The 17512-nt window shown below is 63.3% G+C and overlaps 1 protein-coding gene across 1 annotated transcript; it reads left to right on the top strand.

Moving 5' to 3' along the window:
- Nucleotides 1-830: 830 nt before the first annotated feature.
- PSMB1 (proteasome 20S subunit beta 1) lies at nucleotides 831-8042 on the top strand. The gene is made up of 6 exons (XM_037520725.2): nucleotides 831-958; nucleotides 2649-2756; nucleotides 4729-4810; nucleotides 5615-5744; nucleotides 6561-6667; nucleotides 7270-8042. Exons 1-6 carry the CDS (start codon nucleotides 846-848, stop codon nucleotides 7453-7455), a joined length of 726 nt encoding a protein of 241 aa, XP_037376622.1. The 5' UTR covers nucleotides 831-845; the 3' UTR covers nucleotides 7456-8042.
- The last annotated feature ends 9470 nt before the right edge of the window (nucleotides 8043-17512 follow it).

Below are 17512 nucleotides of genomic sequence, written 5' to 3'. Positions count from 1 at the left end.
GTCACTTCCGCCAATTCCGCCCTTGGCTTCAACGAGCTCCCCAAGCTGGAGCGGCGGCCATGGGAACTGTGGGCTCTGCGTCACTTCCTGTGCTTCCTCGGGTACTGAGGGAGCAGAAACGAGGGGCGGGGCAGAGCGCTGCCGCAGCTCCGGGGCGGGGCCACCGCGGCAGCGCGGCCTCTGATTGGCCGCCGCGCAGGTCCTCGAGACAGTGATTTTTAAACGCGGCTCTTTTAAACGGCCGCTGTGCGGCCTCTGACGCGCGGCCCGGCCTCCCGCCGCCGTCGGCCCGGGGCGCGCGTCTCTCCGACGGGAGAACGGTGCGCGCGGAGGCGGGCGTCGGGCCCCCAGCCCTCGCCCGAGCCGCGCCCACGCCCCGCGGGGCCCGGGCCGCCCGGCCAGCGCTTCCCCCGCCCGCGTCCTCCGCGGCGACCCGCGGGCGAGCGTCCTTCCCCAGCCGCTCGGGGTCGCCCGCGCGCCGCCCCCCGGGCCGGGCGGGACCCGTCCGGGCGCCCGAGTCGGACGCGTTTCCCGCGCGACGCGGCGCCGGGGCCGGGGCGCGGCCGGCGGGCTCCCTTCCCGCCGTCGAGCGGCCGCCTCCGCCCGCTGCTCCCCAGTTGCGCCGCTGCCGGGCGGCCAGACGCTGAGTCTCCTGCCGGTCAGGAGGGGGCGCGACCCTCGGGAGCCGAGCCCGCAGCCCGCCGCGTCTCCGCCCCCCGCCCCGCCCCGCCCGCCGCGCGGACCTCCACGCCCATCGACGCGCGGGCCAGAGCGGCCGCGCCGCGGGGCCGGAAGTGACGCGCTTCCGCCGGCCGCCATCTCGCCGTGAGACAGCAGGCAGCGCGATGCTCTCGTCCGTCGCCCCGACCGCGGGCCCCGGCAGCTGCCTGGCCATGGAGCCGCGCTGCGCCGCGGGGCCGCTGCAGATGCGCTTTTCCCCCTACGCCTTCAACGGAGGGTAAGTCCGCGGGGCCGCGCTGCCGCGTCCACCCGCCCCTCCTCTGGTCACCCTGGTCTTGGGGGCTTCCCGGAGCCGGCATTTGGGCCCCGGGACGACCGCGGAGAGAAACCGGAACGCGGCAGAGCTAGAAAAACGCGCCTGACTCTCGGTCTGCTCCTCCGGGAAGCCGGGCAGAGGCCTTGGAGAGGCGGGCGCGGCTAGAGGTGCCTGTGTCTGCAGCGCAAACGCCTGGTCGGAGGACTTGATTTCCTGTTATTTTTAAATTACTTGGCAGACGTAGTTTCAAAGATCGACCAGTGCTTTTTATTTTTCTAGCTTAAATTTAGGCATATAACTCAAGGGGAGCTTTTTGACAGGTACGCTCTTGCATTTTACAGTCAAGTTTTTTTGTTACCAGCTTTGTTTTAAAGTACAATATTCCACTTACCTGCGGTTTTCGTTTTTTTTTTTTTTTTTAAGATTTAGTTTATGCACAGAAGAGCTGGGGTACAGGCCAGAGGTGCGGGAGGATGAGAGGATTCACCAGAGACAGAGCAGGGAACAGAACAGGCAGATTGACTGAAATACACTGCTGAGGGGAGCAGCGGGGAGACAGGACAGGTCTGCCGCGCCATGTGGGTTGCTCCTGGGGTGGCGGGGGATTGAACTCTGCTGGGAGGCTGCGATTGCTTCACAGTGCGGTGCTTAACCCCTTGGCCACCAGGGAGCTATTTGGGTGTCTGCTGAGCACTAGACATTGTGTAAGGGTTGGGTATAAAGAAAAGAAAAGCCAGGGCCTCCCTGGTAGGGCAAGGGGTTAAGATGCAACCTGTGAAGCTGTCCGCGGCCACTGCAGCAGGAGCTCGATCCCCTGATGGCCAAGGAGAAACCCACATAGCGGGCAAATCTCTCCTGCCTCTCCTGCTGCTCCCCTCAGCAGTGTATTTCAGTTGATCCACCTGTTCTGCTCCCCACTTTGTCTCTGGTGAATCCTCTCAACCCCCGTATTTCTGGTCTGTACCCCAGTTCTTGTATGCATAAATAAATAAATCTTTAAAAAAAAGAAAAAGAAAAACCACCAAGCTCTTCTCTGAGCACAGAGCCTCCACCCCCAACTGCCCCCACGGGAGTCCCGGCCTGTTCTGTAATATCAATGCCTTGCACAGATTATTGGAGGAGGATAATGACGTTGGTGATAATCAGTCTTTTCTGTTACCGCCTAAGAACCTGCTCTGGCTTAGTGAGGCTTCATGTTTCTTTGGAAGTACTTACTGTTGTAGCCGATGACTTGTAGCCAGGGGTCCTCTCTGGTCTTTCCTCCTGCGCCTGAGCCCTGTCCTCGCTCACTCGGAAGGGTTTTGCCAGTGCACCTGACCCTTGAACAGTCCAGCCCTCTCATGTGCGGCTTTCTTGTCGGCAGACGCCATAAGCGTGGGCTGTTCAGGAGCCGTGTGGGCTAAGCGTCTCCACATTCCCAGCACCTTATCTCCTCTGCTCTGCCTGGTTCTGAGCACAGGCGTGTAGTGCAGCTCGCAGCAGACGTGGTCCCTGCTGTCTGCTGGGTGGTGTCCTGGAGTCAGGGTTAGGTGTGAACTGCTGACAGCCCAGGACTGTCCCGAGGCCGCAGGGGCAGGCGGGCGGGCAGGGGTGGAGGGGTCCTTACCTTCCAGGATTCATTCCTTTTTTTTTTTTTCTCTCTTTTCCTCAGTACTGTCCTGGCAATTGCTGGAGAAGATTTTTCAATTGTTGCTTCTGACACTCGATTGAGTGAAGGGTTTTCAATTCACACCCGGGACAGCCCCAAATGCTACAAATTGTAAGTAACTGTTTCTAATGACACATTTCCCAACCTGAGTCAGCTTCTGTATGGTTCATCTCTTGGGGTTGTAGGCTGTTTGGAACTTTCTTTGCATCTTTTGTTAGAAAACGTTTTTTAAAGGAGGGCTCCTTAATAGTAGAATGTTCAGTTATTTAGTTCTGAAGTGAAGGGACCAGCGGTGCTTTATCACCTGTCATTCCATCCTCTTGTCTTTCCATTAATTCCTTAAATGTTTTGTCCTTTTTTTTTTTTAAACCTGAAATGTCCACTTTAGGCGTTTCCTAACAACTTAGATGCATAGCTCACAGTTTTAATGGACTAAGAATGGTTTTTTGAAAGAAAACGTCTGCATGAAACACTTGCACGCGTCCCTCATATTTGTGGTTTCTGTTGCGTGTTATTGGAGACAGAAACGAGGTCAGTACCTGCAGTGCCAGGAAAGGAACAGGAATGGGGGTGAGCCTGGTCCCAGGCCGGGCCCCATGGGACCGAGCTTCACCCCCCATTTCCTCCTGCACAGGAGCCCGCCCTTGCCTCAGGCACCCGGCATGTGTCTGCATCTCCCCTTCATGTCCTATGATGCTCCTTTGTCTCTTGTCTCCTTCTCAGTGTGACTTCTGTAATTTTACAGCCGTGAACATAAATCTAGAGATTTCATGCGACGCCGCATCACAGCCCCGCGCTGGCTGCTCGTCTGGGTCCTGTCTGTGGGTGCGAGGGTACACAGGCGAGGGGCGCGTTCCGGCCATCATGGCTCGCAGTGGTGCGTGCGGCTGAAGCTGCCTGCCTTTGGAGCTGACCGCGGGCCCACGTCCCTCCCTCGCCCTCCCCCAGGAGCCCGCGTTTACTTCTGAGTGTGTACATGGCCTTCCTTTGACATACCTGGGTCAGACTTAAGGCCTCGGGTCCTTTCCTGCCCTGTGGCGTGCTGTCACCCCATCCTGCGGTGGGGCTGTGGAGGGTAGAGGTCTTGAGTTGGTTCTGCTCTCTCTAGAGATGGGGCAGGACACGCGGGCCATGCCTACGGTGGCAGCCTCCAGGCCAAGTCAGCCCTGTACGTTTCTGAGTACAGGGCTGGCTGTGGTGCAGGGCTGGCCATGTGGCCTCTGCTCGCTTAGCTGAGCTTGGTCCAGGTACCTAACAGCCCGATACCAAGGTCTGGGGACCCGTTTCTGCATCAGGGTTGAACCTGTTCCTCTGCAGCGGGCATTTGGGTGCTGTATTTGCTTGTTTTGTCAAGAAGAACCATTACGTGCCGGTGAGCTGCACAGTGGCCTGGGGCGTGCACCTGCAAGCCTGTGTGAGCCTGTTGGCAGCACGGGGCTCCAGCAGTAGAAGGCTTGGGTGAGGGGCATGCCCTTAAATTTTCACTAGATGTCGCTGAGCAGCCCTTTGAGGAGTGAGACCCATCGGCAGCTCTGGCGTGTCTGCGGGCTGGGCCGACATGCTCACTCCCCTGTGCTTGGACCTTGACGGCCTGGGGCTCTGCCGTCCCCCTGACGCCTTGTCTGTCTGCCCTGAGACTGTCCCAGAATCTCGCTCACCTGTTGTGTTTTTTGCTGGGCTCTTCCTGTCTGTCGGGGCCTTCGTGGAGAAGGACGTTGAAGTCAGACATGGGCCGCCATGCCTGCCGATCTCCTAGGGCTTCCCCAGCTTTGTTCGTCGTGCTTTGCTCAGTGGAAGGTTTAATCTTTTATGTAGTCAGATTTGTAAAACATTTCAAGGTGGACATTGGGTGGTACCTTTAGTCCATTCAAAGTTTTTGTTTTCCTTTCAGTCTCTGATCACCTTGTAACCATTGGGCACAAGGAATGAGATGTGGGGGTGCAAGGGGCTCCCCACCCCACCCAGGAGTGGATTAGTCACACACTGTCATCGAGTGAATAGTGGGGACAGGAGTTCGAAATCAAAGTTGTCCTGGGCGCGTTTGCGCCTCTGACCAGCTCGGTTTGCACTGTGCGCTCTGCAGGACAGACAGGACGGTCATCGGATGCAGCGGTTTCCACGGAGACTGTCTCACCCTGACGAAGATCATTGAAGCACGACTGAAGGTAGAGGCTTTTATAGCTGTCTCACTGCAGAGACGCTCACCGTGGCGTCCCTGGAGCATGGGGGTGAGTAGCGGAGCAGCTGGCGGGGCCCTGGCCAGCGGGCGAAGACGAACTACCCGACGCGAAGCCGTGCCATCGGCGCAGCATCAGCATCGTGTAGAAAGCTCGAGCCAGTCCCTCTGGGTCCCTGCCCGAGGGTCCGCTGCCTCATGGGGTGGCCCAGAGGGGGGGTCTTCTGGAGATACTTTAACAGCAGAAGCAAGGCAGCCACTTTCCCGGCTGTGGGAAGGTTACAGGCAGGTTTGCTCAGGCTCCGGGCGCTGCTGTGCTGGCGCGTGGTAGACGGGACACACCGTCAGGCGTCGGAAGGGGTGGGGCAGGGGCAGTGGCTCAGGCCTGGCTGAGGAAGACGATTGCAGGAGGCAGCGCGGGCGGGAGCCAGGAAGGGGTCGTGTGAAGAGGTACTGGGTGCAGGGACGGGGAAGAGCCGGCTGCGGGGGCGGGTCCTGAGGGGACCAGCGGGGTTTGCTTCGCATCCTTCCCAGGAGCACGGCTGGGAGGACAGTTGACCTTGAACAGCACAGGGTGGAACGGGAGGGTCCTGTGGGCAGGTGACCTCGCTGCTATGTGTGAACGAGGGGCTTTCTCGTGGGACTTTCTCAGTGACATTTTATTTGCTTGTGTTGTAGAATTTTTCACTCAGGCCAATGGCCTAGAATTCCCAAGGGCTTAGTGAGTAGATGACAGAGTCAGAGCGCCCCGCTGCACCTGCCCTCCCTCCACGCCACCTCTGTTGTGTTGCAGATGTACAAGCACTCCAACAACAAGGCCATGACCACCGGGGCCATCGCGGCCATGCTCTCCACGATCCTCTACTCCAGGCGCTTCTTCCCCTACTACGTCTACAACATCATCGGGGGACTGGATGAAGAAGGTCGAGTTCTTTCTTTCTGGAAAATGGGGGGGACAGTTCTCACTGGGTACGTTTCCATCTGGTATTTGAAAGAACATCGACACCACTTGTCCCACAGCTTCCTTTTCCCACGCCTGTAGGGAGGTGAGTGCGTGTCCAGGGACAAGCCCCTGCGGTGGGTGTAGGGCGGGTGGCGACGTCATCGTTTTATCCTAAGGTCTTCACCTCTCAGTGGTGCATATTTAGCATTTTAGCACAATGGAAAGAAATGTGATTTGGAGAAGCTTAACCTGAGTCTGTTTAAGTAGCGGTGACTTAGAAGCAGGCATCACTGGTCTCGTCACGTCTTTAAAGACGTCGGGAGCCTTAGGAGATATGGGTGCGCTTCCGCCACCTTCACTTGGCGTTTCTGCTAGAGTCAGGCCACAGGGTCTAGGAAAATCAGTCTTGCTCCCAACATCTCCCTGTTCTCGATTGAAAGCTAATGACCCTGGAGGGACACTGGGGTTTCTCCAGGCCCCTTCGTGGCTCCCGCGTGGGTATTGGGGCCGGCGGCGTCACTTGGCACTGGGAAGATTTAACTTTCGGTGTACAGGAGTGCCCCACGGGCTCCTTAGGGAAATGGGTCTCTGCTCACCTGGGCCTCCCTGAGACCGTCCATGTGAGGAGCGCGGCGGGCGCCTGATGGCCAGTCCTGGAGACAGGATGGGGCCTGTGGCTGAGTGCTCAGCCACGCTGATGGTCTGTCTCGTTTGAGCTGCGCTTTGGCTGGATTGATTTCCACTGTGATTTGGGGTTGTGGTTGGCGGGACTCTCATGGAAACTTTTTTTCTTCAGGGAAGGGAGCTGTGTATAGCTTCGACCCCGTGGGGTCCTACCAGAGAGACTCCTTCAAGGCTGGGGGCTCTGCCAGCGCCATGCTGCAGCCTCTGCTGGACAACCAGGTACGGGGCTACAACAGGCACAACTGTGGGGCCTGGGAGGGCTGGGCAGCGGCCCAGGAAGGGTACCAGGAGGAATGGCAGCTTCATTGTGCGTGGGCTCACTGGCCTGCCCCATGCAGCCTCCTGCTGCACTGCACACACCCTGCTCCCACCCCGAGCCTCCTGGGGCCCGCACGTTCCTGGCCTGAGGTCTGCAGCACCCCGGGTCCGGGCGTTGGGTCCTCTTGACAGCCAAGTGGCGACCACGGCCTCCTGCTCCCCCACCTCGCTCCCCTGTCTGTCCCCTCCCGCTTTTCCATTCCCGAACTGCCTGGCTCCAGCCTTCCTTAGCGTGTCCTGCCTCAGCCTGCTTCCCAGGTGGGCCGCGCGGCTCTTCTGAAGCTCGTTCTGTGCAGTCCCCTCTGCTTGCCACCCATCTGGGCCACCTGGCCTGTGGCCACACCTCGCCTCTGCTCCACTCTCCGCCCATGCCCTTCCTGGCCGGCCTCTGCAGCGCCATGTGTGGGGCTCACCGAGTGCAAGCGTCTCCTTCAAGGGCGTCTCAGCCGTGGGACGTGTTGGGCGTGTGCGGGCCTGTGAGTGACCATCCTGCTGTCCTGCAGGTCGGCTTTAAGAACATGCAGAACGTGGAGCACGTCCCGCTGTCCTTGGACCGGGCCCTGCGGCTCGTGAAGGACGTCTTCACCTCTGCGGCCGAGAGGGACGTGTATACCGGGGACGCACTCAGGATCTGCATCGTGACCAAGGAGGGCATCCGGGAGGAGACCGTTCCCCTGCGGAAGGACTAACCTGCAGGGGGCGGCGGCCTGGCTGGGCAGGCCCTGTGCGGGCAGTTTCATTAAAAGTAGCCACTGGGCCTGTCCCTCCCTCGCTGTCTGTGTGCTGAGCCCGCATGCGTGTCCTTCCCCTTGGCTCTTCTCTCATGCTTTTCTTCCAGAGCTATTTTTGTATTTTAAGGTGAAAAACTAAGTGGGCATATCAGTTTTTCCTGACATGTGTGAGGAAAAATCTTACTGGAAAAGTCGATGTTTCTGATGAACTCGGGGTGGCTCAGCCCGTTGCGGGGAGGGTTCTTGGGACGTCCTGAGCCTGCGGGTTCTGCCTTTCAGCCGTCTCTGACTTTCAGGGTTTCTCTGGTTCCAAATGGATATTGTTGGGACCTTGCGTTGCTGGAATTGCAGGGCCGTCTAGAAAACACATCATTCGGAAGAAAACTGTAGAAGCAAATAGCCCTTTAAGTGGGTCTTAGACAAAAATCTGTGGGAAGTTTTGCAGTTTAGGAATGTAAAAGTTGAGACCTAAATTTTGATAGCGCTGAAGTGGTTTTTCTTTTAGAGACATTAAATCCATTTTAACCCCGTTACATACAATGTGGGGCTTTAATTTACTTGCTGTTGAGCAAGTTCCACTTTCCAGCATAACCTAGAGAGCTCTGCAGCCTGTGGTTTAGTGGAAGTTTACTGTTGGCCTATTAAGAATTTAATTCAAATTAGGAAAAGCCCGACTAGGTACATACTTTGAAACGTGTTCTGCAAACCGCCAAATACTGCATCATCGGCTCTGCGGGGCAGCGGTGAGGGCTCACGTTTCTCGGTGTCACAACTCAGACCTGGACAGGCAGTTGCAAAACATTTTCATTCTGAGAGCGCCAGGGTCGCCCCAGAAACCACCGGAGGGGAGGGCAGGCCGGATGGGTGGGGAGATGGACGAGGGACAGGGAGGTGAGCCAGATCTACGCGGTGCACGTGAGACCCAGAGGAGTTGGGGGGGGTCTTCTGGGGGAGGGGAGTGTGGGCTGAAGAGAGAATTCCCCCCCCCCCCCCCCCCGCGCTGCCTCTTCCCTTCAGGCCCGGGTGGGCGGGTGGCTGCTCTGTCCGCCCTTCCACTGCGGACCTCAAGTCTGGGAAGGGTGGGGGGCGGGCCGGGCTCGCCCGGGGCTGTTCGGGACGCCGCGAAGTGCCGCTCGGCCGGGGGCGCGGCCGGGCCTGGAGGGGGGCGGTGCTGGCGGGTTTTGCCTCAAGGATTTCCCCGTGGTGGGGTCCAGTTCTTCCCTGAAGTCACCGCAGTGTGTGTCTAAAACTTTCTCCGAGGCCCCACGGCCCCAGGGAGACCACGAGTGGGCGCCGCCGCCGCGCGTCGGGGCGGCGAGGGCTGGTGCGGCCGGGCGTGGCCCCCGCGAGGCCTTTCAGCCGGCGCCGCCTCGGGGCTCCCGCGCCCGACGGCAGCCCCGGCCCACGGCGCCCGCCCGCGGGGGACCGGCCGCCTCGCAGGAAAAGGGCCGGGCGCCCCGGGAGAAGCCCCCGCCCCGGCGCGGGGCTCGGGGGCGCGGGCGGGAGCCGCGGGCACCCCCCGCCCCGGCCGCCAGGGGGCGCCGCGGCCGCGGGAGCCGGAGCCGGAGCCGGAGCGCAGCCGGTCACCTGCGGCCGCGTCGGCCTTTGTCTTGTCCCTCGAGGCCGGAACCCCGAAGGCCAGGCCGGCCCCTGCGCCCCCGCGGCGTCTCCGGCCCGTCCTTGGGCGGCGGGATGGGCGCTCGGGCAGCGGCGGCCGCGGGGACCGCCCGGGGGTGCCCCGCGGGCACCCCACCCGGCAGCTCGTCCCTAAAGCCACAGCTTCTTCCCTCCCGGCCCTGCTCCGCTGCCCGGCCAGCGCCGGCCCTGGGGGCCCCCAGCACCCCGGCCACCCCGCGTGGGGGGGGGCGCCGCTCCCAAGGCCGCTGCGTCCCCTCCCGCCCCCCAATCCGGCTCCTCCCTCTCCCCTCAGGCTGCTCCCTGGGGCAAGGCCTTCCCTCACGTCCCGCTCCAGCGGGGGTGGGGGGCGCACCAATTATTTGTTCAAAAAGTCAGTCACTTTTTTGGGGACTGGCACCACTGGCACTTAGAAATGACTGATTCTTAAAGAGTTTGTTGTCACTAAGCCCAGTTTTCTAGGGAAAACCTTCCAAACACAGGGCGGCTCAGCGGGGAGGGTGGCAAAGAGAAGAACTCCAGCGGAGTCTGACAGCCCCAGGGCGGCGCCCCCACCCCAGCACCATCCTAGGGCACAGGAACGGGCAGGGCAGTGGCTTCTGGCTGAGGGGCCTCCAGCTGCCCACCCGCCCCGCTGGAAAGCCTGGGCTCGTGCGCAAACAGGCCTGAGAGGTGGGTCCACTCTTCTCACCCTCTGCTGTGGTTTTGCAGTTAAAATTCTGCATTTGCAAAATCTTGTCAATGACCTGGCACAAGGTGGTGCCCGTTTTCAGCTCCCCAAACAGCCCCGCCGTCAAGGCCGGTTTCTGAACTGAGAACCGACGCAACTGAGAAGTTAGACACTCACGCTGATGCGAGTGGATCCAAACCGAGGGCTGTCTCAGAGGTCCTGGCCTGCTGCCCGCCCCGGCACTCACCTGCAGCCCCCCGGCTCTGGACCAAGGGGGCCTGTGGGCAGGATCCCTGCCCTTGGGTTTCCTCCTGGAACCCTGGAACCCTCCAAGCAGCACGCCCTGTGCTGATTCCCCTCGCTCTTCCTTAGGACAAGCCAGACAGCGATTCCCTGGAGCCAGCGTTCATGGGCAAATTCCACGTGTAAATGCAGAGGCTCAGGCGTAGCAGGTGTAGGCGCAGCAGATGCAGGTGTAGGAGCAGCAGGTGCAGGAGCAGCAGGTGTGGGTGCAGTGGGTGCAGCAGGTGCAGGTCTAGTTGCAGCAGGTGCTGGAGCAGCAGGTGCATGCTCAGCCAGGTGCAGGTGCAACGTCCTTGCTCCGCCTTCCTGGGTTCTACATTTATGAATTTGCAATTTCTTGGCGGAAAGCTGAAGAGCAGGAAATGGTGTGTCCAGGAGAAAGCATTTACACGTGGAGCCCGCCAGCCCCGCTGCTTTCTGGGGGGCTGAGGGTCCGGAGAGGGCCCTCTTGTGGGGGCTGCTGATGAGGTAGGATGTGGGTGAACCCTGTGGCATGGTGTTGGGGGCAAGGGACTCATGCCCACCCTCTGCTGGTGCAATTTGGCCCCTCACCGGCAACCCACGCTGACGGCTGCGGGGTCTCGTGCTCTCTAGCTGGGAAGTAGCAGCTGGCGGGGCCCGGGAGGCAGTCCTGAGCTCAGGGGCAGCCAGAGCCCCACAGATTCTCCCTGGGGAATGGTCTGAGCTGGGGCAGCCAAAGGCCTCTGCACCCCAAAGAATACATGTAGCCCCCCCAGGAGCGGCATGTAAAAGGGTCCCACAGAGGGAGGTCCGGGGGTACCCCTCCAGGAAGGGCAGGAGACCCCAGCTGGTGAGTGGGGTGCATCCCATTCTTCCCCAGCCACAACCCCGTCTGGTCATGGGGGGCACTGGACGGACCCCCACAGAAGGCTTCGGGGAGGCCAAAGAATGTCCCTGACACAGGACGTGAGGACCCAGGGCCCCTGCCCGCCCCACATGGGCCTGTGGGGATGCACGTGACCCAGGGACGTGACTAGGGGCACCCCACATGAGGCCTGGCTCTGAGGGCTGCCCTTTGGGCGTGGGGTGGGCTGGGAGGGGCCCCACTGTCCGCAACGTCCTCTACATCTGAGCGGTCCCAGACCACAGCCGCCCAGGGAGAGGCCGGTGCCCATCTCGAGCCTGGCGGCGGCGGTTCTCTGTGAGCCGGGGCGGCCCACCCGCCCACCTTAGGCTGCATCCGCCCACGGGGCAGCCTCTGTAGAGCCGAGCCAGTGTCCTGGGCAGGCACGAGCCCGGCCCGTCTGAGCTGCCGCAGGGCCACTCCCCCGTCCTCTGCAGTGCCCGGGCCCAGGTGCCTGGTGACCACGCAGGGGAGTGAAGACTTGACCGGCGCGTCGCTGGGCTGAAGACAGGCTTGGGTGGGCGCCGCTGAGATTCACGCAGGCCTGAAGTTCCCGGGAAGGGAGGCGGCTCGCGAGCTCCTGGAGGTGCAGGCCGCAGGGCAGCGGAGCTGAGGGGAATCAGGGAGGGGTGCAGGGCCGGGCAGCCCCGTCCCTCTGCCCAGCTGTCTCCCGTCCAGGTCCTGCTGGCCGTGTCTCTGCCCCCATCGCCCCCTGACCAGCTGCCCTTCTGGCCGTGGATAGATCCCAAAGCGCCCGACCTCGCAGGCGCAGGGGCCTGCCTCCATGGGGGATGTCCAGGCGCAAAGAGGGACAGTGCTGCTGAGCTTGGGGGCAGAGGCAGGGGCATAGGTGGGGGGCAAGCTCCCTCCAGAATCCCGGGGCTCAGCGCCCCCTGTGCCCGGGGAAGTATGTGAAGAAACCGAGTCTCGGGAGTTTCAGGTGCTCACCTGGGTTTGCTCAGCAGGACTGCCTCCAGGCCTCTGGGGGCGGGGCCGTTTGCGGAGGGGGGTCGGAAGTGCTGGGCCTGCGGTGGGAGGGCCTTGGCAGCCCGCAGGGAGGGGCAGGCGCTGGCCCAGGCTGGGTAGGAGGCGCCAGTGCAGGACCCCAGGGCTGCAGCCCAGCAGGTGCGCACAGGCCCCAGCGCCCCTAAGGGGCGGAGCCTGGACCAGGTGGCGGCCAGCAGGGGCCAGCAGGGGCAGGGCCCGCCGCGTGATCCACTTCCCATCCAGGTCCATCCTCAGCCGCCTGGAGGAGTTGCCATGGCGATGCCCAAAGTGATGCCCGTTGGGCTCTGCTTCAGGTAGCGGGGAGCTGGGCGTGGGGCCACCCCCCTCATGGGGTGCAGGGGCAGAGCTGCTGACCACGCGGGGGCGGGCAGCCACCCCACAGCCGGGGTGAGAACGGAGGCTCCCTGGGCAAAGCCCCCCCCTCTAGCACCGCCCCTACAGGGAGGAGGCCAAGGTCAGCTGAGAGCACAGCCCACAGGCCAGAAGGGGCCTGGACACGCGGCCCCGCACAGCTGCGGGCACCTGTGGCCGCCGCCTGCTCCCCTGGGCTGGCTCGTACCCGTCACTACGCAGCTGGGTCCACGGCTCCGGCACCTGCTGCTGTCACTGGGACACTTCCTCACAACCCGAGCCATGCTGCTCCTAAAACAGGTTTTTACAGGATCTGGACCTTAGGCCTCAGGGGCCTGCTTAGCTGGGGTTTGCTTGTTCCAGGGAAAGCGCTGACGGACAACAAAGCCGGGGCAGACGCCAGCGCCCAGGGCTGCTCTGCGAGCCAGGACCCAGTGGGCAGGCTGGCTGGGCTGGGCAGGGCCTGGCCTGGGCAGGGGCTGGGCTCCTGGCAGAGGCGGCTGCGCGGGCTGCAGTGAGTGCCCAGCCATCCACATCCCTGCGTGTGTTGTTGTTGGAGCAAAGTCAGAGAAGGGCCCCCGGGAGTGGGCGTCCAGGACCCCAGGGTCCAGCCCTGGGTGGCCTCGGAGTCTCTGGGAGCTTGGGTCAGCTGCGGACAGGCCTGGGCAGGACGGCCTCAGGATGCACGCCCTCCGGGAGGGGCCATCCCTTCATCCCTTTCATCCTGGGAAGTCCCCCTTGTCAAAGTTCATCCTTGCCGACCTTCTGGCCACTCTGCCCCAGGCCCCACACCCTGCAGGTGTGAGTTCCTGCCCCGGGGGTCTGGCCCCTTTGATCTCTGTGGCCTCCATCTGTGAGCGGAGGGGGAGGTGCGGAGGCCCCACTTCTCAGCCAGGTGTTGGTGGCCGCCCCTCCACACCTCCCTTCACAGGCTCCTGAGACCAAAGCCACACTGTGTCCACCACCCTGGTCCTGGCCTCCAATCAGGTGCCCTGGGCACCTGGGCAGGTCAAACCCAGAATAGGGGCCTGTCCACTGCTCTCTGACCAAACCAAGTCATTCACTGTTGCCCCAAAACCCGGCCCCACGAGCCCCTTCCCAGCTGTCCTAACCCACCATCCTCCACTTGACCCCACTACTGCGAGCACCTGGACGCGGGGTGACGGGCCTGGCCCGGGGGGCCATGGGGGGCTGCTGTGCACCCTTGGGTCTGGAAGGTGATCGGGGTCCAGCTGCACTAAGGTCAGGGAAGGAGTGTGTGCCCTGCGCCTGGGCCTGAATGTGTGTGTGAGGAGAGCGTGCGTGTGAGAAGAGTGTGGATGTGGGTGTCTAGGTGTGGCCAGGGGTGTGTGGGTGTGCATGTGTGGATGTGTGCGGGTGGGTGTGCATACAAGTGCACAGGCTCACGCATCTTGTCCTGTGCCCCTGACACCAGCCTGGGTGGGGCTGGGAGCGCCCAGCGGGGCTGCCTGTGTGTGTGTGTGTGGGGGGGGGTGGTGCCCATGGGGTTCAGGCGGCTTCCTGGAGACCCGCAGGTGGACGGACCACTGCTCACCCCACGCCGGGGGTTTCCTTTGCTCTGTGTATTTCCCTGTTTCAGGAGACGCGGCCCACCTTCGGGCTGCGGGAAATTGCCTGGCGCTGGCAGTGAGGGGGGCACCCCCTCTGCAGAGGCGGCAACAGTGACCAGCAGCAAAGCCAGGTCCCCTCTTATTAAAAATAAAGTGAAGCCTCCTCCCAGGGCCCATGGCAACGCCCTTTCAGTCTTGCTCGAAGCCAGCACCAGGGTCCACTGTGCCGCGGCGGCGGCCCTGCGCCTCAATGTCCCTCTGCATGGAGTTTCTGAGCCCTCTGGCCTCTCCTGCGCCCTGGGCCTGGGTGAGGCCCTCCAGAGGCCCTGGGGCCAGCCCCGTGTGCACTCTCTGGATTGCGCTTCTCTCCTGCCAGGGACTGCGTGCGCTTTGCAGTCCCGTCCACTCCACACTCAGTGGCGGCCTGGCTCTCTGGGAGGATGGCGCCCCCCTGCGGGAGCGGCTTATGGTTTGAGCGCCCTGATGCTGTGGACACTCTGGGGTAGGGCGACTGCACTGAGGCCTGAGGCCCTCTCTGCCTTCTGGTGCTCTGCTTAGCATTTGGCTGAGATGGGCTGCGCGGGGCCAGAGGCCGCAGTCAGGGGAGCCCAGCAGCGGGAAGACAAGTGTCTCCTCCCAGGTGACCCTGGAGCGTGGGCACAGCACCAGGCCAGGCGCCCCTGGCTGGCCCCACTTGGGGTCTGGGGGCCCAAGAGGTCCCCCGCGCCCAGGTGGCCCCTCTGCACCGATTGTGCCAGGCCACATGGGCACAGCGGCGGGGTGGGGGGGCTTCCCCTCGCTGAGTGGCCCCCACCAGCTTTCCATGCTCTGTGATGGCTCTGCCCTGCAGGGGCATCCAGTGAGGACCCTCGGCCTGAACCCCAGCGCAGGGGCTTCCTGTCCGGCGGACCACTGAGGGGAGGGGCGGGGAGAGGCTGTGGGCACTCCACAAGCCAGGACACCGATGGGCAGCATGGAGGGTAGGAAGGGCCAGAGAAACTCAGTCTGTTCGGGGAAAGGATGTCCTGAGTGAATTCCATAGGCTTCGTGGATGGCACCCCCACTCCATGAAGACACTGGGAACTACAAATGCCAGCATTCCCAAAGAGAAGTTGCGAGGACCTAAGGGCGGAATTAAGTGCCATTTTCTCTGTTTGTAAATTAAAACCAGCCATGTTAGTGGGGTGTCTCTCTCTCTCGCTCTCACTCTTGGTCTTGGCGGGTCATTTGGGGTTCCAGGTCAGCAGAACAGGTAAGACGCATTTAAGAATTTATCTCCCTTTTCTCCCTGAGTTGTACATTTCCTCATCCCCTTCCCTTGTAAATAAACCTGTTACCTTTGCGTGTGTGCCTGCAGTGTGAGTCCCTTTTAAGCACGTGGGTAAGGACCCACAGTCAGGCGACCCATTTTAGAACAGGGTTGCCCTGTAACAGGTCCAAACACCTACCCCACACACATGTGTCTCATGCCCTCGATGGGGGAAGAAAAGCGGGGGAAGCCACTGTGTGAAGAGCAGGAGGCTCTGGGCGTAGATGCGCACGATGCTGCCCCTCCAGCCACGCCCCGCAGGATGTCAGCAGGCACCGGGCCTTCAGCCAGGGCGCCTCCAGGTCCCTCGCTCGGCTGAGCCTGTCGGGCTGGAAGGGGCACCCATGGACAGGAGGCCCGGGCGGAGGCGGTGCGCCCAGAGGCGCCACCCTCCCCCAAGACGCCCTCTGAGCAAGGCCCCAGCTGTCTTGGGGGCACTGATTAAGAGGCACGGGTGGTTCTAGCAGCTCTGTCTGGACACTGTGTGGTCACTTTTGGGGTCACACAGCTGGTGGCAGCTCAGAAAGGCCTGGACTGGGAGAGTTTGTCCATGCAGCTCCTTGTCCCCATGGAACTCTCCAGGACATGGCGGAAGCACTAGGCAACCGTCCTCACACAGCAGAGCCTGATGCACCCCCCTTCCCTCCCCCCAGACAGTGCAACCTCCGGTGGGTCCCGGCTGGGCCCATCCCCAGGAGGGAGGCAGCTGCCTCCTCCCAGGGAGCAACAGCTCTGGCTTGGGGGGTGGCGCCACCGCCCCAGGATGCAGGAGCTCCACGACCACCAAGGCGTCCTGCGGTCTGCACCCGCGGGTACCACCCGCACCCCAGCCCCACCTGTACGGGGGACACCACCAGACCCATGTCAGGTGTGGCTCACCTGGCTCGGCTCCAAGAGAGCGCCACGGGGCCACCTGGGGGCACAGGGGTTAAAGACAGCACTGCAAAGCTGTCTCAGGGGGCCTCCCCAGCCTCCCGCTGCCCCCTCGGCAGTGGGTTCCAGTGGATCCACCTGTTCTGCTCCCCACTCTGTCTGGAGAGTCCTGTCACCCCCCAACCTCTGGCCTGCACCCCAGGCTCCTGTATGCATCAATCAATCAATCAATCTTTAAAAAAAAAAAGCGCCGCGGCTCAGTCTAGCCCGCTGGGCTTCAGGGGCGCTGGGGCTGGAACCCCAGGCCCGCCGGAGTCAGCGCCTGGAAGCAGCCCCTCGCCCGCGGGACGCCCGCCCGCCGGCCCGCGCCCCGCCCCGCCCCGCCCCCGGGGCCCGCCCCGCCCCGCCCCGGCCCCATTCCAGAGCACGATGAAAGCGAAACCCGAGCCGGGACGTTCGGGAGCCGCCGCCCATCGGGGCCGCGTTGCCGGGGCGACGGGGCTCCCGGCGCGGAGCAGATGGTCAGTGAGCAACAGGCGGCAGATGCGCCCTGGCCGCGCGGCCAGATGGAGGGTGGCGGGGGTGACCCGCGGGCCTGGCCGTGGGCGCGCGCCGTCGCCGGGGGCACTCGCCGCGCAGCGGCCCCGCGCGACCCGGTGTCCCCCGCGGGCATCTGCTCGCCGGCCCGGCCGGTCCCCGGCGCCCCCGCCCCCAGCCGGACCGCGAGCGGCCACCCGGGCCGGCGCCCGAGCCGGGGATCCCCGTCCACCCCGCGACGGCGCGGCCACGGGCAACGGCGCCGGCCCGGCCGTCCGGGAGGCCCCGCCCCTCGCGCCGCGGCCACGCACGTCCGACCCGGCCCCGGCGTCGAATCCCGCGCGCCGTGGCCAGTGACGTCACGGCCGCGACCCGGGATCGGCGCCTCCCGCCGGCCCGACCCCCACGCGCCCCGGCAGGCCGCGCCGCGCTTCCGCAGGAAACGGACACGCCCGGGCGCGGGCCACGCTGGTTTATTACCCCGGAGCCCGGCGGCCTCCGGGCAGGGCCCGGGCGGCGGAGGGAGGCCGCGGCGGCGGGGGGGGGGGGGGGGACCCCGGGTTCTCCGTGGCTCCGCACATCGGGGCTCGTCCCCCAGGAGGGGCACCCCCGGCTGCGCCGCGTCCGTGCGGGGGCGCACCGGGACACGGCGCTGACGAGGAGGCATTTCAGACCAGTTTAAACCAGGAAGCGACGCCCAAGGGGGCCTTGGCCACTGCAGGGGGAGGGACTTCGCCGCCATGAGGCTACCGCAGGGGCTGCCCTCAGAAGAGGCGGCACAGGCGCCCCCCTCCATCAGGAAGCAAGCTGGCAGGAGCTGGGCCGCTGCCCGCCTCGCTGACCACAGGGGGCTTTGGTGGTGGTCACCCAGCTTCCTCCTCTGTTCCCTTCCC

Source organism: Talpa occidentalis, unplaced genomic scaffold, assembly GCF_014898055.3.
Source record: "Talpa occidentalis isolate TD23 unplaced genomic scaffold, MPIMG_talOcc4v2.1 talOcc4.2, whole genome shotgun sequence".
Taxonomy (NCBI): domain Eukaryota; kingdom Metazoa; phylum Chordata; class Mammalia; order Eulipotyphla; family Talpidae; genus Talpa; species Talpa occidentalis.
Note: the sequence above shows the minus strand (reverse complement) of the source record. Positions and strands in the feature narration are given on the sequence as shown.